The sequence below is a fragment of the Accipiter gentilis genome, chromosome W, assembly GCF_929443795.1.
Source record: "Accipiter gentilis chromosome W, bAccGen1.1, whole genome shotgun sequence".
In the NCBI taxonomy this organism is placed as follows: Eukaryota; Metazoa; Chordata; class Aves; order Accipitriformes; family Accipitridae; genus Astur; species Astur gentilis.
In genome coordinates, this window is record NC_064918.1 from 16,763,555 (window position 1) to 16,789,116 (window position 25,562).

The 25,562-nt window shown below is 44.5% G+C and overlaps 2 protein-coding genes across 3 annotated transcripts in view; one reads left to right on the forward strand and one right to left on the reverse strand.

Annotated features, from left to right (window-relative positions):
- Positions 1-25,562, reverse strand: part of LOC126035250 (potassium/sodium hyperpolarization-activated cyclic nucleotide-gated channel 1-like) — a 244,264-nt gene that overhangs the window by 75,305 nt on the left and 143,397 nt on the right. Inside the window, exon 4 of the mRNA XM_049793579.1 lies at positions 24,923-25,141. Coding sequence (XP_049649536.1) covers positions 24,923-25,141 — 219 coding nt within the window. The remainder of the gene's footprint in view (positions 1-24,922; positions 25,142-25,562) is intronic.
- LOC126035329 (endogenous retrovirus group K member 5 Gag polyprotein-like) overlaps positions 510-25,562 on the forward strand; it is a 203,996-nt gene continuing 178,943 nt past the window's right edge. The window contains exons 1-2 of one of the 2 annotated variants that reach the window (XR_007504896.1): positions 510-1,980; positions 4,296-4,848. Coding sequence is in view for 1 of the 2 variants with exons in the window: in XM_049793840.1 (XP_049649797.1) it covers positions 750-1,733 (984 nt within the window). In the remaining variant the exon portion in view is untranslated. Of the gene's footprint in view, positions 1,981-4,295; positions 4,849-25,562 lie in introns of those variants that run through there. The other variant, XM_049793840.1, reaches the window with a different exon arrangement.

Here is a 25,562-nt window from a genome sequence, read left to right on the forward strand (position 1 = left end):
TTAGGAGACGTATTATGGGATATGGTAACTGACGATGATAAATCAGCTAAAAAACTAATGAAGCAAGGACAGAAACCTTTCAATTAGTGTGGGTACAGCTTTTGAGCTTAGTACCTGGAAAGCTATCGGAACCTCCCTATGGGATGAAATTAGTGACGGGTCTAAAGAAGTTAAAGATCTTGCAACTTTATGGAAATTGATTAAGACAACTCTGTAAAAAATGAAAGCAGATCGTAAAGCGTCTGTGTCTGCTTTTGCTGCTCTCTCTCTCCAACCGCAAGCGAAAGGGAAAAGCGGGGAGAAAAACATAATGCAGCGAGAGAGACTTTTTGGAGCTTGTCCGCCTGCTCTTGTGCCCTTGACTTCTGCTCCACTCCCTGGGACTGCCGATATTAATCAGCCATCCAACAGTTCCCAAGCCTCCCTAACCGTACGATTAAAGGAAACCCTACAGAATCAGGGAGTGAGTAAAAATCTGCCTACGAAAAACCAGCCCTCAGATACCACCGTTCAACATGAACAAATTATACCTAGCATACACCCTGATTCAAATAATGCAAACAAGGACTTGGCTACTATAATAATAGAACAAAAAGAGACAATGTTAGAATTGTTAAAGGAAATGCGGAAAAGAGACGGGGAAACCAACCGCACCCGTGATAGACGCGGAGCCGCCTGTAATAGCCGCTGCAGGAGAAAGGCAGAGACATTGGAGGGGTGTAATAAAAGATGCCATTATAGAAGGGACTATGCTCCAAGCATTCCCAGTTATTGCATCAAATGGACAGAAAAAATGGGAGGTGTTTGACTGGAAGGTCATTGAGAAATTAAGGAATGCTGTGAGTCAGTACGGAATCAAATCTGCGTTAACTCACCAAATACTGCAATTCATTTTTTCTGCTGATACGCTGATACCTCGAGATATTAAACAGCTAGCACAGTTGGTTTTGACACCCGCCCGAATGTTAGTGTTTTTCTGGCAGTGGGAGAAGCTCTGTGATAGGGAACAAGCAACATCACGACAACAAACAGATCCCCTATGGGGAGTAACCACGCAGATGCCGATGGGTACTGGACCCTTCGCATCAGGGAACGCTCAGTTACAATGTGTCACTGAGGTTCATCATCTATCACAGATCTTGGCGTATCAAGCTTTTCTTACCATACCAGACAATATGTACAGCCATGCTTTTACCCAGGTGAAACAGGAGAATACAATTTATGACCACCCTGACATGAACGAGGGCATGAAAGAAAACATGTTCAAAATACTCGCTTTTGAAAATGCTACCGAAAAGACACGCAAAGCATTGTGTAATTTGCCGAAAAATGCAGACGTCGTTGATATGATAGAATACATGGATCGATCAGTGGACTCACAGAAAGTAGCCTATGCTGCCACAGCACTCCAAGGAGCTACAAAGAAACACAAGGCCAGTAAGACACCCTTGGTCAAGTGTTCTAACTGTGGCAAACGTGGACACATTAGGAGCAAATGTACAGGTACTGTTAACACTAAGTGCTGCAACAAGTGTAAGAAAGATAACCATACCACCAAGAACACAGGAAGAAGGGAAACTTTACACCGACCGCGAAGGCCCCTCGCGCGGCGACACAAATGCAAGGGGCTTGAGCTGCCAGCCCTCAGGCAGCCTCGCAACCACCAGATCCGCCACCGCAGGAAGCTCCGGAGTGGATGTGGAAACCGCAGTCAACATAAAGGGACCATTGGGGTTTGGACTTAGTGCATTTTTAATGGGGCAATCTTCAACAGCTCTAGAAGGAATTCTGGTAGTCCCAGGGCTTATTGATGCAGATTATTGTGGGACTGTGAAAATTATGATTCATGTTGTAATCCCTCCTGTTTCTATTCCTAAAGGTACCAGAATAGCACAATTAGTTCCATTCAGGTCGTGTGTTCCGAACCTGGGTGAAGTACAACGTGGAGATGGTGGATTCGGCTCCACAGGGAAACCGCAGGTATACTTTGCCATGGACACAACAAGAGGTAAACCAGAAAAGGTAGTGCAATTGGAAGGGCCCGATGGAGTTGTTGTCAAGAAACCGATGACAATCAATACAGGAGCTGATGTTATGATTATTTCACAATGCATTTGGCCTCCATCATGGCCATCGATCAATCCAAACTTTGGTATTGCAGGGATAGGGGGCACACAAGCCACCTTAGTAAGTCAGCTACCGATTACATTTGTGTTCCCCGATGGTGAACACATTACGACGTGTCCGTATGTCATGACTACCCCAACTGAATTGTTTGGCCTCGTAGGCCATGATTTATTGAGCCAAATGAAGGCAATGTTAGTGACCCATCCTTTTTAGGAGCGGTCACTGAGGGGTAGCCGATTCTGAAAATTAGCTGGAAAACAGATGAACCTGTTTGGATTGATCAGTAGCTGCTAAATTCTGAAAGGCTGCTAAAAATACAAGGGTTAGTTGAGGACCAGTTGAGAGCGGGACAAGTTGTTCCTTCTACTAGTCCATGGAATACATCAATATTTACCATTCCCAAGAAAAGTGGGAAGCGGAGACTGTTACATGATCTCAGAGCTGTGAATGTGGTGATGCACAGTATGGGAGCCCTGCAGCCAGGTTTGCCATCCCCAGTTATGCTTCCAGAAGAATGGGATTTGTTAATTATAAATCTAAAAGATTGCACCCAGATGGCGCTGAACGGTTCGCCTTTTCGATACCATCGATTAACAAGGCAGATCCCTATAATAGATACCATTGGGTCGTGTTACCGCAATGAATGCGCAATTCCCCCATGATGTGTCAGGCGTATGTGGCCTGGGCATCAGAGCCTGTAAGAAAGCAGTTACCTCAGTAACTTGCCACAGGATGAGATTTTAACTCAATTGCAGGACATCTTAAGCCATCGCAGAGTAATAATCACTCCTGAAAAGGTGCAAAAGGCAGCACCTTGGAAGTATTTGGGGTGGCACATAGATGCTAGCAATGTTAAACCTCAGAAGGTTCAAATAACATGAGAAATTTCAATGTTACATGATGTCCAGAAGCTTGTGGGAGATATCCAGTGGGTGCAGAATCTTTGCGGTATCACTAATGGCAATATGACCCCTCTGGTAGAACTCTTGGGTATGAGAACACTGTGCAGATGAGAAACGGGAAATGACAGAGCTGACCAATTGGTTGCAGCGCCACGGGAGCCTCCTCCAGGGAATCGTTTTCAACAAAGCACGGCAATCACATGCGTTCTTGCACCAACCCGCTAGGATGTTAACAAAGCAATTTGACTTACCACTTACTGATGCCCAAGGTATCGTTAAAGCATGCCCCGATTGTCAAAAGGAAGGGCTGGGCTTGGGCCGTGGGGTTAACCGACGAGGTCTTTTGCCATTGCAGTTGTGGCAAATGGATGTCACCCATGTCACGTGGTTTGGTGCAAAGCGTTCTGTGCACGTGTGTATTGATACCTATCCTGCTGCCATGTGGGCCACTGCACGAACTGGAGAAAAGGCCTTACATATTGAATGACATCTTCACGCTTCTTTTGCAGTACTGGGTGTGCCTAAAGAAATTAAGACGGACAACGGCCCAGCCTACGGTTCTACACGATTTGCTCGATTTTGTAATTTGTGGGGAATTCATCATGGTACCGGTATTCCACATCTTCCCACAGGACAGGCTATTGTCGAATGGGCCAACCAAACCCTAAAAGAACATGCTGCAAAAACAAAAAGGGGGAACCCAGGGCTTACTCCCAGAGGAACGATTGGCCAAAGCCTTATTTGTGCTAAATTATCTTAGATTGACAGGTGATCACAAAGACCCACCAATGGTAGTGCATCATGTTCTTTTACAGGCAGAAAGGACGCGACAAAGTACAGGAATCATGGTAATGTATAAGGACCCAGAATCCGGGAAATGGTGCGGATCAGCAGAAGTAAAACTTACTGGGAGATCCCGGCTAAGTGGGTCAAGCCATGACTTCGCACTGATGCTGGACCCGGAATTGTCCCAATGGCAACTGGCACGGCACCGGCGGGTGCTGAAGCCACTTATCCGACAGATTCTAACTAATAAGAGTATTACTAGTGGACACTGAGTCCTTCAGAGAGCTTTTTAGAACATCGTTCCTTATTGTATATAGAACTTGCTTTAGGTAAAAAGTGTGTTAAGCATAATTTGATTAAACATAGCGTGATTACGGGAAGACAGTGTGGGGTAAATGTAAAAGTTAGTTAAAGCCAAAATTAGGGGTAAGGTCTATTTCCATTAATAACCTGGGAACGAGTTTGATTGTGTTTCCACAGATACAGGCCCACGACGGACTCCTGTTCGATTTGCACGACCATCATCATCTGGAGCATCATAGATGATGCGGCAATATGAATACTACCTCAGCCGAAAACTAATGTATAGGTCACCTTGGCTAACTTAACAGGTCAAGATTCTCTGTGCATCGCAACTGTATCATAAAGCCCATGAACCAATAGACAAGATGGCTATGACTCGTGCAGCGCGCCTGGCCAGCGAGCGCATGCGTCATAGATTGCAACCGAGGCGGACTTTTGGCACCCGCTGGCCACGTGTGCTAAAACCCGTTCCTCTGCAAATGTATAAATACCGGGATTTTCCGAAGAGCATCGGGCTGGTGTACGGTGAGGCCGTCATTGCCTCTGTGGGGACGCCCACGGAAAGCTGGCACCTACCGATTGCTGGGCTGAGTTCGTGGAGCAAGATGGCACAAGAATGTATGGATGGCTCACTTTCCTCATAGTCCTCATGGTCTGGGTCATTAGGGGTAACAGGTTGGCTCAAAGAATTATGGGCATTATTGTAGTTATTGTGATTGTAGCTATTGTAATAGTTTTACCTTGTTCAGCTTATTAAGGAAAATGGCATCCCAAGTTATTAAGCAAGCCTGGATTGCTCAAAAACAAAAAGAGGGAGAAAGATTTAAACAGAGACCTACAGTGGATTCAACCTTGTTGTGGTATTACAAATACAGACTTACAGCCGCTGCTGGATTTATTGAGGGGCAGCGATAGCTTAACTTCTACAAGACAACTAAGTGCACCAGGATGGCAAGCCTTGACAGCAATTGGACAAAAAATCACATCATCCATGTCTGGCAGATACGTTCCTGATTTATCCATAAATTTGAAACCTTATGCTGAGACTGATATGGAACACACTGACTGTAGTAAGCAGCATGACAGTGACACCGGTGATTGATCCACATCGGTTAATGCCATGGGACAGTAAGAATGTTTGGGTGTCACTAGCTAAAGCTATTAATCAAATCTCTTTTTGTGTGCTTATGTATTTTATTACGTATAATGTTGTTTTTACTGTGCTTAATTAATTGTGTTCATAGATCTTTGCAAAGCGCAATACAGCAGGTGTTAAAATTTTACCTCAATCTATACACAAACAAATAGATTGGCTGGAGAAACATACACAAAGATCCAGCAAGAAACTAGTTGGTTTGATGGGGTGTTACAGTCAATATTTGGCGGGATAACACCACGGCTAATGTCATTGATTAAGGAAGCCTTACGATGGTTGGGTATATTGATATTAATCTGTGTAATAGTTAGAATTGCGTATGGGTACATGATGAGAGGAGTCTCAAAGCTGACACACCAAGCTCTACTCGCACGAAAAGAAAAAGGGGGAATTGTTGGGAAGTGGCTTGCTGAAAAAGGACATGGGCCTGTGGAAAAGTTGTGCGAGCAGAGTTCTGTGTGAAAGAATGTCAGTTTGAGCAACAAGACTAGGCCTTGGCCGAAGACTGCTGGCTTTACTGATATCAGGAGAAAAACAACAGCTGGTCTCGCTGTTATCAGGAGAAAGACAGGGACGGTGTGACCTTGGCATAACTTCACAAGTAACTTTTGAAGAAGTTCTCATGAGAAAGTTACTGAACACGCGTAGCTGCCAGCCACAAGTGGGTGTGTTTTAGTAATGAATAAACATTAGCAATGTACCAATCATATTAGGACTAGTAGGCATAATTATCGCAAACTGTATAAATATGAGCTATCCGTGCAAATAAAGTGGAATCACTTCTATCACTCATATTGGGTCGACTTATGTGCATTCCTCCGCCGCTCCAACATAAGTCCACTTTTATTTTGAACTTGTGTGGTGGGTTGACCCTGGCTGGATGCCAGGTGCCCACCAAAGCTGCTCTATCACTCCCCTCCTCAGCCAGAGAGAGGAGAGAAAATATAAAGGCAGGCTCGTGGGTCGAGATAAGGACAGGGAGAGATCATTCATCAATTACTGTCACGGGCAAAACAGACTCGACTTGGGGGAAATAGTTTAAATTATTACCAATTAAATCAGAGTAGGGTAATGAGAAATAAAACCAAATCCTAAAAACACCTACCCCCACCCCTCCCTTCTTCCTGGGCTTAACTTTACTCCTGAATTCTCTACCTCCTCCCCCAGAGCGGCACAGAGGGATGGAAAATGGGGGTTGGGGTCAGTTCATCACACGTCTCTGCCGCTCCTTCCTCTTCAGGGGCAGGACTCCTCACACTCTTCCCCTGCTCCAGAGTGGGGTCCCTCCCACGGGAGACAGTTCTCCATGAACTTCTCCAACATGAGTCCTTCCCAAGGGCTACAGTTCTTCACGAACTGCTCCAGTGTGGGTTCCCCACAGGGTCACAAGTCCTGCCAGGAACCTGCTCCAGCGCGGCCTTCCCATGGGGCCACAGCCTCCTTCGGGCATCCACCTACTCCAGCGTGGGGTCCTCCATGAGCTGCAGGCAGAGATCTGCTCCACTGTGGCCCTCCCTGGGCTGCAGGGGGACAGCCTGCCTCACCAGGGTCTTCACCACGGGCTGCAGGGGAATCTCTGCTCCGGCGCCTGGAGCATCTCCTCCCCCTCCTTCTTCACTGACCTTGGTGTCCACAGGCTTGTTTCTCTGACATGTTCTCACTCCTCTCTCTTCCAGCTGCAGTTGCTGTCACGCAGCAACTTTTCCCCCTTCTTAAATGTTATCCCAGAGGTGCTACCACTGTCGCTGATTGGCTCAGCCTTGGCCAGCAGCGGGTCCGTCTTGGAGCCAGCTGGCACTGGCTCCATTGGACATAGGGGAAGCTTCTAGCAGCTTCTCACAGAAGCTACCCCTGTAACCCCCCCCCCACTACCAAAACCTTGCCACACAAACTCAATATAACTAGTACTCTAAACACCATTACCAGCACTGACAATTGCATCCTATCAAAAGGCTCTAGTGTGGGAACTCCAGTGAAGCCAACCTGGCACTGGCACAGCCCTGCTGAAGAGGGTCCTTCCACGTGGGCAACACAAAGTGGTTGTTTTTGTTTAAAAGAACTTTTTTTGTTGTTTTGAAGGGGGCTTGATTTATGGATGCAATAGATAATAATAGATCACCAGGCCATTTTTCAGTCTTCTAGAGATATGTGGTCTAGACACAGAACATAATTTCTGAATTTCTTCCAGATGAAGTCATGTACTGCCCAATCAGAGGGTCTTCTCAGCAGATGAATTCATGTCCATCAACAAATCCTCCATTATAAGCTCCTATGTCTATCATGGTTCTTCTACTTAAAAGAAGCTGACAGCCTCTCCCCCCAGTGCAGTCCCGGTTCTTTTCCCTCTTCATCCCTCCCTACCTCCCACTTCACATATCCTTTGGCTCCTACTTCCAGCAGCTTTTTTTCCTCACAGGCATACCACAGGAAAAAGTCACAGGTGCCTTCCTCTGTTACACTGATCAATCATCCCTTTGGGCTCTCTGCCTCAGTTTTCCTTTGCGTTAGCCTTTTGGGCTGCCTCTGGTGTCAGTGGTACTCCTGGCTGAGGTGAGGCCCATGTCCATCTTCTGATGCTGCCCTGACACTGCCCAAATGAGGGCTGAAGAAGTCCTGATGCTGTGCAGGAGTGAAGCAGCAACAAAGAGAGCTAGACTCTTCTGCCAGGTGATTGCCCTCTCTTACTTGCTTAAATTCAATACAAATTCAGGGGAAAAGAAAGACCTGCACCAGAAAAAATATTGTTGAAAAAGGATATGGAGGTATCTGAATTAGGGGAATTAACTCCATTAAACTCAGGTTACCAGCTCCAATCAAATGTATAAGAAACACCCAAAGACTTGCCTTCACTTTTAATTTAAGAATAGCTCAAAGTTTTCTTCAAAACTTTATAAAATTATTTTTACATTTACATAAAATTCTGCACTAAAGGTATATGTTCAGCCAGCTCTGCCTGAATATATATAGGCATCCAGCACTGCTCATAATAAAAAACAGCTGATGAAAAAATATTTTTTCTAGAAGGCAGTTGTATAGATGCTTATGTGAAAATGACATTTTCCTAACCCCAAACTGTACAGTGCTAACTCATAGCATTGTGCATTTTGATGAAAAGATCTGCTTTCGTTATGGTTTTAGTAAATACTTAGTGTTTAGAAAAATGTGTTCTAAAGGTTTTTTTTATTTTTTGTTTTGCACAGTTTGGCACAGGTATGATGCAGCTGGGTGGATAGCACTTGGCTTGCACAGTACCTGCTACTGGGAGGAACCAATCGCCTTTTTAGAGATACAAGGCAAAAATAAGCAGCCTGATTACCACAGCAAGATTGACTGTAACAAGAAGCTGACATACAATAATGAAGTACCAGGAAAAAAACAGGAGAGCAGTCTAGTGAGAACATTCTGACTGATTTTTATTCCTCTCCTAAAGTCTTACCCTCAAATTGAGGATATGTACTGGGTCTGGCTGGGATGGAGTTAACTTTCCCCATAGCAGCCCTCATAGTGCTGTGCTTTGTAACTGTAGCTAGAAAGGTGTTGATAACAAACCAGTGTTTTGGCTACCACTGAGCAGCACAGCATCAAGGCATAGCCAGGACAGCTGACCTAAACTGTCCAAAGAGATATTCCATACCATATGACCTTGTGGTCAGCAATAAAAGCTAAGAGAAAGGAGGAGGGGAGGGGGACATTAGTTATTAAGGCATTTGTCTTCCAGAGCAACCACTATGTGTATTGAGGCCACCTTCCCAGGAAGTGGCTGGACATCGCCTGCTGATGGGAAGTAGAGAATAATAATTTTGTTTGTTTTCCTTTGCTTCCATGCGTAGCCTTTGCTTTTCTTTATTAAACTGCCTTTATCTCAACCCACAATTTTTTCATCTTATTTCTCCCCCCTGTCCTGCTGAGGGGGGGAAGTGATAGAGCCGCTTGGTGGGCACCTGGCAGCCAGCCAGGGTCAACCCACCACAGCATACTATTCAGTTCCACTTGAAAAGAAACACATTTATTTTGTTATCGCTGTATTGTTAAAGGTGAGTAACTTCTGGTTTTTGTTTAGGGGGAGAGGGGGAATAGTTTTTGTCCTTACTTGCTGCAATAATATCTATTTGTTCTTTCCCATTTCAAAACCTGGGAAGATCAAGGTCAAATTAAATATCACAACTATGTGCAGCAAAAATTCAGATAATTATAATAAATGAAAATTGATAAGATGAGCTGACAGAAAGAGAAAGCAAGTGATGCTAGTAAAGGCCCTATCCTGACACAACAAACATTTTCACATTCAATGAATAAGTCTCTGTGCAGTCCACACTGGCTCTAGTGTCTGTATTTACATATTCAGTTATATGTCAGAGGGTTGAGTTCATGATGGTCTTTATTATGCATCAAAATATTTAAATAATCTTTAAGAATAAATAAAAGAATTAACATATCCATAAGTGCAAGCATGTTCTTTTAAATAACAGTATGCACCCTTTGAAACAGAACAACTGAAAAGTTTTTTCTGAGCTGCAGCTATGTGTTTTTTCCCTTTCAGAACATTTTGTAATTTGGCTATGCCCAATATCTTTTAATAACTTGTTTTATTCTAAGAAATCTCAGCACTTTCTACAAGGATCAATAAGGCTAACAGAAGACAGGAATACTACATCTATCCATTTAGCAGCCTGTCATTGGATGGTTGCCAAAACAGCATAAGATGATATAATGATTCAGAAATAATCCAAAAGTCAAGACTTCTAGACCCTTTCTAACTAGAAGACCCCATGGACTTCCAAATAAAATCACAAACCCAAGAATTATAACTACCAGAAACAATCCATAGATACTGGCTCAGGCATTGGCTCTCAGTTATTCCTAAATATTTAGGAGAGGTAGGGGAGCAGAGTGTGTTGTTCCCCAGGGAGTCACGATGATTCACTTTAACCCTCTCAGGCACAGCGCATTTTCCATTCCTTTCAGCAATGTAATGTGTTTTGAGCTGCTGATGTGAGGAGTCTCCTTTCCACTTTCAATCTGCTTCATCTCACACCAGCACAAGGAGCCCAGAGCAAGTGGCAGGGATATACTCCTGCTTCAGGTGCAACCTGCCCCTGTGGTTTCCAGGACTGTCCTCTGCCCCAGGTGCATCTTGGGCAGGGGAGGCATTTCCACCTGCTCTTCTGGCCGCCTCCGAAGAGAAAGGTGGTCCCTCTTCCCTGTTTTCAAATGAAGGAGCTCAGATGTCTCACTGCACAAGGTGCTTGAGTATGTGCCACAGCTTCATGGAGGGGAAGGGAAATGGAAACATGCTTCAGCCACTGCTGCCCCAAAGCACCCTGAGAGCTTTCTGTCTCTTGTGAGTGCATGTTGAGTATCTCCCCATGCACTACACAGACAATTTAGATATCCAAACTGGAGCTGTGGAGGCAGACTTGAAAAGCCAGTGCAAGGCCTCATGCTGCAAAATCTAAAGCCATCTTCCTGCCCTAAACCTGTTATTCATTTGTGAACATTTATTTGGATGCTTAAAAAGAAAATGAAAAATGAACAATCTGTGCTTCAAATCACAATGCTATGTAAAAATACCCAAAACCAAATAGTAAGTTGCTTTTAAATAACCTTTATATGCAATTATTGCTTTTTATCTGTAGAAAAGTACATTTAGATCCTTTTCTCCCTTTGAACTAGACTGATTTAACTGAAAATGTGCTAAAAGACCATAAATTAAGAGAGAAGATAAAAGCAGAGTATAGGGCTAGGAGGAGATGTCTTTTGAGACATTTGAAGTTGATGTCAAGTCCAGAATTCCTTCATATCTTTAGTAATCATTTAACATATCTTCCCAAAACTAGGACAACATCCACTATATGGAGATAGTTGTAATTTTTTCAATTTCCTATGATATGCATATGGTTGAATTAAATATATTTTATGCCTCTAATACTTGCAACTGGTAAAATTGCTTTGTCTGTTTTTTTTTCTATTTTTGAAACCTTGCACAGTTGAGTTGCTTACCAATAGAGAAAAATCAAAATATACAAAATGATAGCATAATGAAAATGGATCCAATAGCTGTCATTTTATCAAACCAATTTTAAAATCTTTATGAACATGAGACAATCTGTATGCTGTCACAAATCTTGCCTCTATTATCTTGTTGTGACTTTGTTCCTGGATATTTTATGCCCACAACAGACTGGAACAGATGAAATACTAACCAATCTTCAGTCAAGATTATTCAATGATATCCAGAGCATTAGGTGAACATCTTCCCATTAAAAAACTGCCAACATCGAAAGGAAGAAATATTTTACTAATGATCTTTAGTTCCTTGTCAAGTGACTGTTCATTTGGCTGCTTTGTTTCACACTAGTTTGTTAACAAATTCTGCATATGCATTTCTAGTTGTTTCAAATGTTGCCTTAGCAAAGGTAAATGTCTTTCAGATATGGTGAATTCCTAGATATTAGAAAATTTCAAATGAGTTATCTCTTAAAATATGACTTCTATTTACTGATGCATTCATCTTGGACTTATACCAAAGACTGGGGAGGGAGAGTGCTAAGATGCCATTGATTCATTGACAACGTCTGTCCTTTTATAAGGTAGAATGCTCTGTCAGACTTCCTTATTGAAAAGGGAATATGGACTGAGTATACCTGGTTTGGACATATCTTTCTCCTCTGTAAGGCATTGGCACTTCACTCATTGAAACTAAGTTCTGATGTATGTATTCACTCTAAGAGGTATTTTTTCTCTGAGAACAGTTCCATTCACTTCAGCAGAAAAATCTCTGAAGTGTTCCTCAAAGTGACCAGAATGCACTAATGTGTCCTTTTTTTGTAGCAATTCTTGGTATGTGATTTTATTGTCCACCTTCTACATTTGGCAGCTAATAATCACTGTTAATTTCCTCTGATAAATTATGTCTTTGCCCATAACAGTAAATTTGTGGAACAATATTTCCTTTCTTACCATACTTTGATTTCTCTCAGCATGTAATGTTTGGCACAGGTCAAGTTCTTAGATGGTGTTTGATATATTTGGCTTAATGAAAACTCTCTCTTGTCTTCCTGTGTTTATTTCCTCCATTTTGAATTATGCCTGTTCTAGTTTTGCATACCCTGAGCTTTGGAAGGATCTGAATGAAGAAGATATGGTGATTTCAGCAAATATGTCACTTCTAGCTGCTTTCAGTGTGAGAAGGACCAGAACTCTCCTTCCATTAGTTGCATTCCACAGATACATTTATGAAATATCATTTTAGCTACAGCAGAAAAAACAGTAGGACAACAAGGAGGATAAGATTTTGGCATCATGTTACTCAGAGAAGAACCTAAGAACAACATCTTCTTCATCTCCACTATCATTCTATGTTGCCTAGCAATTCATGTTAATTCCATTATTTTCTGTATCTCTTATAAAGAAAACAATGGAGCCAAGAACTACACAGTCCTATATACATAAGACTAAAAAAAAGAAGTTGATCCTAGCATTTAAGCCCCCAAAAATCTAAACAAGTCACAGTCTCCTGATTTTTCCAGTTTTTGAATTCCAGGAGAAAAAAAAAGCAGCAATGCACTAGGCAAAAATAGATATTGCAGTATATATATTAAAACTCTGAAACCTGTGGCTGAAGATTTGATTTACTTTTTTCTCAAGTCTCAGTTAAGTGAAATATAAGCTATTTTTATCTGTCAATAATTTAGAAAATATGCTGACAAAATGGATAGCATAAACTGGTCTTTGAAATACCAATTTATCTAGTTTGTAGAGTAAAGAAAAATATACAATATTCATTAGAAGTATATAGTAATGATTTATAATTCTTAGGCCATAATCAAAGATTTATTTCAAAATATATGATTAACTATGATAAAGCAATGGACAAGAATATACAAACATGTCAGTATAGTTGTTTGTTGAGGATTTCTTGGCTGGGCGAGGGCATGTGAGCAATCCAGCCGTTAGGTGGGAACGAAGCATAAGTTTACAAAGTGCTGGAGCAGACAAGGACGCTGTGTCCTTGTACGCTGGGAAAAAGGAAGATAAGAAGAGCCTCACAAACAACTCCTGGATGCCGAAGAATGAGATAAGTAACTGCTGGACACCTCGTGAAGAAGCTTGCACAGCCAATAGAGGATAAGATAGCGTCTCGCGTGAACCGGGGTATTGGACCAATTAGAGTATTGTATAAGGCGCGTGCATAAGCACATAGGGTATATAACTGCTGAAAGTTGTAGTAAATGGGCTTCACTTGATCACATTGGTCTGTGTGTGATTTCCCCTGTGAATCCTCCGCAACAGTTGTTATAGCTGATACATATGATTTCAGGGTCTCAGAAAACAGTAGAAAAAATTCTTTAATTAAGACATCCTTTAGCTCTAACCCATAATAACTGGCATACAAATGGCTGCCAGAAAGACAGAGAAACATACAGTTTGTGGTTCATTTCTTTCATTCCTGATTGTCAATGCCATGTTATGCTTTTGCCTCTGATGTCAGGAAACAAATAATAAGTAAAAACAAAAAGAAGAATGAAAATTTTCAGAATTTCAGGAAGTGAAAAATGCCAGACATTTCTATACTAATGTTTAATAAAGTGTGTGCATAAAAAACAGGGGGAAAACCAAGAAAAGCTTTGTTATGTGAAAACATGAGAAATGCAATACCACTTGACTGCTGCCAGGTATTAATTTACACCAAAAATGCAAATGAAACAGGTTTTACTTAACACAGATTAAAATATATGAATATTTTTACACATGCACTATATTTCTGATGCTCAAAACATTGTCATATCATGCTGCAGTTATACTAGGTTTAGGATTTCCTTCTCTCACTCATTGTCTCCTAAACCTCTCATCCTCACTTATGTTTTAAGATAACATTGTGTGGGCTTTCTTGCTTGCAAACTTCTGTTTTAAACAGCTGTGAGATTAAGGTATCAGCCACTGGCTAATTTTTCTGTTGCTGGACTTATAGCTCATCCCTTACCTCTCCCTGTCTCTTATATATTGACTCCATGGTCATGTTGCAACTTGAGCTTAACAAAACTGAATGTAAACTTTTTTTCTCCCACACACTCTTGTCTTCCTCTCTCTTTGCCTGCCTGCAAAGAAAATGCTCCAATCCATCCTACTCAGATCGTTTTTTGGACTTTTCCCTTTTTCTTGCCCAGCAAACTCCGGCCATTCCTTTTCATCTTCAGTACATGCCAGGGACACCCTGTCCTCTACTGTATTGGTTTTGTGTGGCAAGGTTTTGGTAGCGGGGGGGGGGGGGTTACAGGGGTGGCTTCTGTAAGAAGCTGCTGGAAGCTTCCCCTGTGTTCGAGAGAGAGCCAACACCAGCCGGCTCTAAGACGGACCCGCCGCTGGCCAAGGCCGAGCCAATCAGTGATAGCGGTAACGCCTCTGTGATAACATTTTTAAGAAGGAAAAAAAAGTTGGGACAGGGAGAAACAGCCGCCAGAGAGAGGAGTGAGAACATGTAAGAGAAACAAGCCTGCGGACACCAAGGTCAGTGAAGAAGGAGGGGGAGGAGATGCTCCAGGCGCCGGAGCGAAGATTCCCCTGCAGCCCGTGGTGAAGACCCTGGTGAGGCAGGCTGTCCCCCTGCAGTCCAGGGAGGTCCACGGTGGAGCAGATCTCCACCTGCAGCCCGTGGAGGACCCCACGCCGGAGCAGGTGGGTTCCCGAAGGAGGCTGTGACCCCGTGGGAACCCCGCGCTGGAGCAGGTTCCTGGCAGGACCTGCGGATCTGTGGAGAGAGGAGCCCACGGAGCAGGTTTTCTGGCAGGACTTGTGACCCTGTGGGGGACCCACGCTGGAGCAGTGTGCTCCTGAAGGACTGCAAACCGTGGAATGGACCCATGCTGGAGCAGTTCGTGAAGAACTGCAGCACGTGGGAATGGCCCACGTTGGAGAAGTTTGTGGAGGACTGTCTCCTGTGGGTGGGACTCCACGCTGGAGCAGGGGGAGAGTGTGATGAGCCCTTGCCCTGAGGAGGTGAAACAGCAGAAAATAATGTGTGATGACTGTAAACCCCATCCCTGTGCTGCTGGGGAGGCTTGGTGGTGAAATCTGGGAGTGAAGTTGTGCCTGGGAAGAAGGGAGGGGTGGAGGGAAGGTGTTCTGAGATTTCATTTTATTTCTCATTACCTTACTCTGGTTGATTTGTAATAAATTGAGTTAATTTTCCCCAAGCTGAGTCTGTTTTGCCCATGATGGTAATTAGTGAATGATCTCTCCTGTCCTTATCTCGACCCACAAGCTTTTTGTTACATTTTTCTCTCCCCTGTCCATCTGAGGATGGGGGAGTGAGAGAACGGCTTTGGTGGGCACCTTGGCGTCTAGCCATGGTCAACCCATCACATCTACTTACTCTCTGCCAGGTTTCTCCCCAAGGCTTGTGTTCCATCACACCAGGATTTCTGCCCAATTTGCCTGATTGGACTTTCTTATGGACATATGCCAAATACTATTGCTCAGGCTGTGTTTGTTATTTGCTGATTTGAACTCTCTGATTTTACTACCTTGCTCAGCTGACCTCTCTCCTGGCATGGTGTCCTGGTTTTGTCTGGGATAGAGTTAATTTTCTTTCTAGTAGCTGGTATAGTGTTATATCTTGGATTTAGTATAAGAATGTTGCTAACACACTGATGTTTCCAGTCGCTGGTAAGTAGTGTTTATACTAAGTCAAGGATTTTTCAGCTTCTGATGCCCAGCCAGAAAGAAGGCTGGAGTGGCACAAGAAGTTGGCACAGGACACAGCCAGGGCAGCTGACCCAAAATGGCCACAGGGGTATTCCATACCATGTGATGTCATGGCTAGTATATAGCCTGGGGGGAGTTGGCCGGGGGGGGGGGGGTGGATTGCTGCTCTGGAACTAACTGGGCATCAGTCGGCAAGTGGTGAGCAATTGCATTGTGCATCACTTGTTTTGTATATTCCAATCCTTTTATTATTATTATTATTGTCATTGTCTCTCCAGGAAGGGAGAAGAGGAAAAAAACTTAAATCCTAGAAGCCACAGGTTGAAATTTGAACTGGCCAAGTGAGATGTGCCAGGTACACAGAGGTGACCTTCTTGGCCAATAGGGATTAAAATGAGCACAGATCAGATTTGACAAGGGTATAAACAGGGTCCCACCAGAGGACATGTTGGAATCAGTCTTCCTCGGTGCAGCGGGTCTGCAGTTGGGGACTCCGCCTTGGGTCGGGGCACCCCACCCGAGGTAATTCCTCAAAGGAGAGAGCCCTTATCTTTTAGGTGAGTGATATGCGCATTTTGAGTCATCACTTTTAAGTATTCTTACATCTGCTGTGTAGTACTAATTCCCCTTACATCATTGAGCCCGTAGTTTATAAAATGTTATTGGAGGTCTAACTAACTTTTTACTGAAGGATAAATCTGAGCTTTAACACCTGTTGGATTTGGTTGTGCGTGCATCCGTAACAATTATTGTTATTATTATCATTACTAGTTTCTTCCTTTCTGTTCTATTAAACTGTTCTTATCTCAACCCACGAGTTTTACTTTTTTTTTCTCAATTCTCTCCTCCATCCCACTGGGTGGGGGGAAGTGAGTGAGCAGCTGCATGGTGCTTAGTTGCTGGCTGGGGTTAAACCACGACATAATGGTATTGTTTACACTATCCTCCGTGACCTGTTAGGTCCTCTCCAAGGACAGAAGGAATGGTGGCCAAAGGTTAGAAATGTAGAGAGAATTTAGTGGAAGAGAGTTCTTTATGAAACAGGAAGAAAAAGTTGATTCAATTTCTTATTAGATCCCTTATAGGTTGTAATTTAAAAAGCATAAATAGGTACATGGTGGGAACTTTCTGAAATGAGCATAAAGATGCACTAAATAATAGTCAGTTGTGCAATAAAAGGCAGAGGCAAGTATAGGTGAAGCTGTGAATCCAGGTGATGAGGCAAGGAATGGTGGCGTAAGGAAGAAAGGATCAGAATAAACCAGAGCAAGGGACAATAAGGATATGCAGAGTTATTGAGGTGCTTAAAAGAAGACAAAATCAGTTATTATAGCAAATGGGGAACTGAAGAGGCCATATGTCATGGTATAACCCAGGCAGCAATTAAGCACCACGCAGCCGCTCACTCAATCCCCACCCACCCAGTGCGATGGGGGAGAGAATCAGGAAAAAAAAAGGTAAAACTCATGGGTTGATATAAGAACAGTCTAATAGAAAAGAAAGGAAGAAACTAATAATGATAATGATAACACCAATAAATTGACAATAATAATAATAAAAGGATTGGAATATACAAAAAAAGTGATGCACAATGCAATTGCTTACCACTTGCCGACTGATGCCCAGTTAGTTCCAGAGCAGCAATGTGCCTCCCCCCGGCCAACACCCCCCAGGCTATATACTAGCCATGACATCACATGGTATGGAATACCCCTGTGGCCATTTTGGGTCAGCTGCCCTGGCTGTGTCCCCTCCAAACTTCTTATGCCCCTCCAGCCTTCTTTCTGTCTGGGCATCAGAAGCTGAAAAATCCTTGTACTTTAGACTAAACACTACTGAGCAACAACTGAACACATCAGTGTTATCAACATTCTTCTCATACTGAACTCAAAACATAGCACCGTACCAGCTACTAGGAAGACAGTAAACTATCTCAGCTGAAACCAGGACACATTATAAAGGAAAGAAAGACCTCTTCTGAGCACTTCTCTGAGGTAGTTCCAAACAAAACTAATTGGGTTTGGACCTCATTTAAAGGCCATTCTTTTAAAATGTTCAAGTTTTTCCCTAAATTGCAGTCCAAAGGAATTTGTATAGACATACACAAGTGTCCTGGGTTCAGCTAGGATAAAGTTAATTTTTACAGGAACCTGGGAGGTGGGGGCATAGCCGGGGCAGCTGACCTGGACTAGCCAAGGAGCTATTCCATACCATGTGACATCATGCTCAGCATATAAGTGGGGAGCGGGCCGGAAGGTAGTCTCTGTTTTCGGTGGGGGAAGTGGCGGAGCGTCGGGTCCCGGGTGGTGAGCAGTTGCACTGTGCATCACTCTTTTTGTATACTTTTTCATTAGTGCCGTTGTTGTTGTTGTGATCTCTTTGTGTTTGTCCCAGTAAACTGCCTTTATCTCAACCCTCGAGGTTCCAGTTTCTTTTTCTTTTCTCTCCTCCGTCTCGCCCCCATCCCACCGGAGGGGGGCGGAGGAGTGAGTGAGCGGCTGCGTGGTCCTTTCTTACCAGCTGGGCTGAAACCACAACAGTCCTTTTTCACGCCCAACGTGGGGCAGAAGGGTTGAGATAACGACAGATCTGGCCAGAGCGTGTTGAAACAAATTTGCCAAACGCATTTCTTAGATAAATAGATGTTAGTCACAATGTTGTTTCATTTGTTTACACGGTGGCGTTTTGTAAGCTCTTATATGCTCTATGTATTGCCTGTAGTTGCGTATCTCATCTCTGGGAGAGTGATTGGGATTATCATTTTGCTGTACTGGGCAATGTCGACTTATGAAATGATTACATCACTGGTCATGAGGTTAAGCTGGTATCTGTATGAGGCAGTGATAACATTTCCATACTTTGGGCACCTTCTGTCGGATTTTATTGGTAATTACACCCAATCCATGGGGAAATTAGGGGGGGATACCTCCCCCGGTCCATTCACCTCCCTTTTCTCCTTCCGACTAATTACAACAGCTTTTGAGAATTTTGAATATCCTTGGGATGCGCAAGCCAGTGTGCTGTTAGTGCTATGCCTCCTGAATATGTTTCAGGTCTTCTTTAGGGTTACAAAAAGGCTCTTTAAGAGTACCACTCAGAGATCTCCCCCAAAGCTGGATACTCATGGGTGGCATGCCATGTGGGAGGATATGGGCAGGTATCTAGAGAACTTCTCACCGCCAGTGACTTGGAAGTTCACTCCCGAACAACTACAGAACCCTCATGAAGTGGTAGAATATTTAAAAGAAAAATGCTGTGGCTATCCCAGAGACACACAACTCACTACATTGTGCTGGGCCCTGGCCAGTATCTACCAAACACTGCTTGATACTAGGCAGCACCCTGAGGGAGAAAAGATGGAAAACAGGACAACATGCACCGTGGCTACCCAAACCCTGACAACAGACACCGTGGCTGCCCCTACCATGACAACAGGTACAGTGACTACCCCTACCCCGGTGACAGACACTGCAGCTAAACCAGAGAACCAGCCTGTGCCAGTATCAGTCGCCCCTGTACAGAAAAAGAAACACACAAAGAAATCAGTTCACTTAGCGAGAGATTTAGATGAACCAGGGTCATCGCGAGAACAGGAGGAAGAGGCAGAACCTGAAATAATCACACGATGTCTATCCCTGAGTGAGTTGTGTGACATGTGAAAATATTTTAGCTGCCACCCAGGTGAGCACATTGTTACCTGGCTGCTCCGATGCTGGGATAGTGGGGCTAGTAGTGTGGAATTAGAGGGTAAGGAAGCCAAACAGTTGGGATCTCTGTCTAGGGAAGGGGGCATAGACAAGGCAATTGGGAGAAAAACACAAGTCCTCAGGCTCTGGAGGCGACTTCTGTTAGGTGTAAAGGAAAGATACCCCTTCAGGGATGAAGTTACATGTCACCAAGGCAAGTGGACCACCATGGAGAGAGGTATCCAGTACCTGAGAGAATTAGCCGTGCTGGAGGTGATTTATAATGATCCAGAAAATGCGCAGTCACCCACAGATCCAGATGAAGTCCAATGCACACAACCCATGTGGCAGAAGTTTCTACGAAGTGCACCACCAACCTATGCCAACTCATTGGCAGTAATGTCCTGGAGAGAAGGCTATGGACAAACGGTGGATGAATTGGCTGTCCAACTCCGGCAATACGAAGGAAGTCTCTCTTCCTCCCTATGGGCCTGTGTCTCAGCTGTAGAGGAGTTGTCCCGGGAGTTCCAGCAATTCAAAGTGGATCTGTCCTCCTCCTCACCTGTACAGGCCCGCATCGCAGTTATTGGGAGTAAGCGTTCCTCTGACCAAGAGAGAGGAGAGAGAAAGTACACTCGACGGGCTAACCTGTGGTTTTACCTGCGTGACCATGGAGAGGACATGAGGAAGTGGGATGGAAAACCCACTTCAGTCTTGGATGCACGGGTACAGGAGTTGCGAGAAAAAGCAACCAGAAAAGAGAATTCTTCTTGGAAAACTGCTGCTCCAGTTTCCCGTGAGCAGTGCCCCAGACGCAGTAGATGGGCTGATCTCATTTCTGATCCCCTTGAAGGGACTTCTGATTCACGTGTGCAGAAAGTGAGTAACGGATATTCAAACCAGGATTAGAGGGGCCCTGCCTCCAGCCAGGTGGAGGAGAGGGACAACCGAGTCTACTGGACAGTGTGGATTCGATGGCCTGGCACATCAGACCCACAGGAATATAAGGCTCTAGTGGACACTGGTGCACAATGTACCCTAATGCCATCTAGTTATAAAGGGGCAGAACCCATCTGTATCTCTGGTGTGACAGGGGGATCCCAAGAGCTAACCGTATTGGAAGCTGAAATGAGTCTAACCGGGAATGAGTGGCATAAACACCCCATTGCGACTGGCCCAGAGGCCCCGTGCATCCTTGGTATAGATTATCTCAGGAGGGGGTATTTCAAGGACCCAAAAGGGTACCGTTGGGCCTTTGGTATAGCTGCATTGGAGACGGAGGAGATCGAACAGCTGTCTACCCTGCCGGGTCTCTCCCAAGACCCTTCGGTTGTGGGGTTGCTGAAGGTTGAAGAACAACAGGTGCCAATTGCTACCACGACGGTGCACCGATGGCAATATCGCACCAACCGAGACTCCCTGATCCCAATCCATAAGCTGATTTGCCAATTGGAGAGCCAAGGAGTGATCAGCAAGACTCACTCACCCTTTAATAGTCCCATATGGCCCGTGCAGAAATCTAATGGGGAATGGAGACTAACAGTACATTATCGTGGGCTGAATGAAGTTACGCCACCACAAAGCGCTGCTGTGCCAGATATGTTAGAGCTTCAATATGAACTAGAATCAAAGGAAGCGAAGTGGTATGCCACAATTGACATTGCTAATGCATTTTTCTCCATTCCTTTGGCAGCGGAGTGCAGGCCTCAGTTTGCTTTCACTTGGAGGGGCGTCCAGTACACCTGGAATCGACTGCCCCAGGGGTGGAAACACAGCCCCACCATTTGTCATGGACTGATCCAGGCTGCACTAGAAAAAGGTGAAGCTCCAGAGCATCTGCAATATATTGATGACATCATCGTATGGGGCAACACGGCAGAAGAAGTCTTTGAGAAAGGGAAGAAAATAATCCAAATCCTTTTGAAGGCTGGTTTTGCCATAAAAGAAAGTAAGGTCTAGGGACCTGCGCAGGAGATCCAGTTCTTAGGAGTAAAATGGCAAGACGGGCGTCGTCAGAACCCTGTGGACGTCATCAACAAAATAGCAGCTATGTCCTCACCGACTAATAAAAAGGCAACACAGGCTTTCTTAGGTGTTGTGGGTTTTTGGAGAATGCATATTCCAAATTACAGTCTAATTGTAAGCCCTCTCTACCAAGTTACTCGGAAGAAGAACCTTTTTAAATGGGGGCCTGAGCAACGACAAGCCTTTGAACAGATTAAGCAGGAGATTGTTCACGCAGTAGCTCTTGGGCCAGTGCGGACAGGACAAGATATTAAAAATATGCTCTACACTGCAGCTGGGGAGAATGGCCCTACCTGGAGCCTTTGGCAGAAACCACCTGGGGAGTCCCGTGGCCGACCTCTGGGGTTTTGGAGTCGGGGATATCAAGGATCCAAGGCTCGCTATACTCCAACTGAAAAAGAGATATTGGCAGCATATGAAGGAGTTTGAGCCGCCTCAGAAGTGGTTGGTACTGAAACACAGCTCCTCTTAGCACCCCGACTGCCAGTGCTGGGCTGGATGTTCAAAGGGAGGGTCTCCTCTACACATCACGTGACTGACGCCACGTGGAGTAAGTGGATCGCACTGATCACACAATGGGCTCGCATAGGAAACCCCAGTCGCCCAGGAATGTTAGAAGTGATCATGGACTGGCCAGAAGGCAAAGATTTTGGAATGGCGCCAGAGGAGGAGGTGACACGGGCTGAAGAGGCCCCACTGTATAATAAACTGCCAGAAAATGAGAGGCAATATGCCCTGTTCACTGATGGGTCCTGTCGCATTGTGGGAAAACATCGAAGGTGGAAGGCTGCTGTATGGAGTCCTACATGACTAGTCGCAGAAACTGCTGAAGGAGAAGGTGAATCGAGTCAGTTTGGAGAAGTGAAAGCCATCCAGCTAGCGTTAGACATTGCTGAAAGAGAGAAGTGGCCAGTGCTCTATATACTGACTCATGGATGGTGGCAAATGCCCTATGGGGGTGGCTACAGCAATGGAAGAAGGGCAACTGGCAGCGCAGAGGTAAACCCATCTGGGCTGCTGCACTGTGGCAAGATGTCGCTGTTTGGATAGAGAAGCTAGTGATAAAAGTACGTCACGTAGATGCTCATGTACCCAAGAGTCAGGGCACTGAAGGACATCAAAACAATGAACAGGCAGATCAGGCCGCCAAGATTGAAGTGTCTCAGGTGGACCTGGACTGGCAACATAGGGGTGAGCTATTTATGGCTCAGTGGGCCCACGATACCTCAGGCCATCAGGGAAGAGATGCAACATATAGATGGGCTCGAGATCGACGGGTGGACTTGACCATGGACACTATCGCACAGGTCATCCATGAATGTGAAACATGTGCTGCAATTAAGCAAGCCAAGTGGCAAAAACCCCTGTCGCATGGAGGGCAATGGCTGAAATATAAACAGTGGGACGCCTGGCAGATTGACTATATCACACTCCCACGAACACGCCAAGGCAAGTGCCATGTGCTTACAATGGTGGAAGCAACCACTGGGTGGCTGGAAACATACCCTGTGTCCCATGCCACTGCCCAGAACACTATCCTGGGCCTTGAAGAGAAAATTTTATGGCAACACGGCACCCCAGAAAGAATCGAGTCGGACAACGGGACTCACTTCTGAAACAACCTCGTAGACACCTGGGCCAAAGAACATGGCATTAAGTGGGTGTATCACATCCCTTATCACGCATCGGCCTCCGGAAAAATCAAACGATACAATGGACTGCTGAAAACTACATTGAGAGCGATGGGGGGTGGAACTTTCAAGCATTGGGATACACATTTAACAAAAGCCACCTGGTTAGTTAATACTAGAGGATCCGCCAATCGGGCTGGCCCCGCCCAACCAAGAGTTCCACATACTGTAGAAGGGGATAAAGTCCCTGTAGTGCGCATGAGGAGTATGTTAGGAAAGACAGTCTGGGTTAGTCCTCCCTCAAGCAGAAGCAAACCCATTCAAGGGGTTGTTTTTGCTCAAGGACCTGGGTACACCTGGTGGGTGATGCAGAAGGGTGGGGAAGTTCGATGTGTACCTCAGGGAGATTTGGTTTTGGGAGAGAATAGCCAGTGAATTGGGCTGTATGATATTTAACTGCTAAATAACCTGCCAATGCATGTCATTGTACCTATAGTGTCTATATGCCATATCAAGGGTATTATTGTGAGAATTATGCAAATGACTACAGGATGGACTTTTGAAACTGAGCCAAGTACAACAGCGATAGAACTTGAACTGGCACCCACCAATTTCCTCAAGATCAACATCTTCGACCTGCAGACCAGGGGCATGAGTTACACCAAATGTACTAGCCACAAGTTCCAGAGGCAGCGTACAACAACCCAACATCTCACACCATCTCTCTCTTATCCGGAAGAACTGTTACAACAGATAGAGCCCCAAAATCGATGGACACATTAGAGGGATGGGGGTGGATAATGTCCTGGGTTCAGCTGGGATAGAGTTAATTTTTACAGGAACCTGGGAGGTGGGGGCATAGCCGGGGCAGCTGACCTGAACTAGCCAAGGAGCTATTCCATACCATGTGACATCCTGCCCAGTATATAAATGGGGAGCAGGCCGGGGGGTGGTCTCTGTTTTCGGTGGGGGAAGTGGCGGAGCGTCGGGTCCCGGGTGGTGAGCAGTTGCACTGTGCATCACTCTTTTTGTATACTTTTTTTTTCATTAGTGCCGTTGTTGTTGTAGTAATCTTTTTGTGTTTGTCCCAGTAAACTGCCTTTATCTCAACCCTCGAGGTTCCAGTTTCTTTTTCTTTTCTCTCCTCCGTCTCGTCCCCATCCCACCGGAGGGGGGCGGAGGAGTGAGCGAGCGGCTGCGTGGTCCTTTGTTACCGGCTGGGCTGAAACCATGACACCAAGGTACTGAGCTCAAGGCCCTCATTCAAGCTACCTAGATCAAGTACCTACAGAGTATAGCACAGGGGTATAAAGCACAGTCTGATCCAGAGGATGGAGTTTTGACAGATTTTACGGAGTTTAAAGCAAGTTTCACATCCAATATTTCATTCAATGCATGTGACACAGAACCACGTGCATTCTAAGGAATGTGGGTTCATGTAGGAATATATTTAGCCCATGGCATGTTCTGAATTCAATGAAATTTGCTGCAGGATTCAGATGCTACTAGATTATTTCATGTAAACTTGTAAGGCCTTTTCCACTTTTAAAACATCTCATTAATCTATTTCAAAACTTAAGAATTTACATTAAAATTAGTTACCTTTTCTTGATATTGTCGCCGTGAGGAATCCAGAGACTGAATGAGGGCAGTGGCGTGACCAACAAACATGGCATAACAAGTAGCCCCCACAATCATACTCAACATGGTTATCCAGAGGTCAGACATGCTGACAGGCGCACGGGCTCCATAGCCAATGCAGAGCATATGGCTCATAGCTTTGAAGAGTGCATATGAGTACTGCTTTCCCCAGGAATCATTCTGCAAGAAAAGAGACAAGTGACTGAGCCAGCAAGCAACTGAAGGGAAAAATACATTTGTACCTGTATAGTGGGATCATAGATTACTGGCTCTGAAAGAGCAGTCTAGTAATGTATCCTCTGTGCATGAGAAGAGATATTCCTTCTAAATTAAATGTTACATAAAGTGTCAGAGATTCTGCCAGATAGTACTTAGCACAGTGAGATGAAATAAAATTGACTATTTTTAATACATGATTGTTTTCTTAAACGTGGGTGTTAAGCTAATTACAAGGAGACTAAAAGTCAATTTTATTTTACAGTCCATGGCAGATGGATTAGAAAGAACTGAGCATGCAGACTTATCAAGCGCAAGAAGGTAGTATTTTGTTTTAATATGCATGAACATACTCCTATGGCCCCATTTCTTTCTTTTCAGTTGT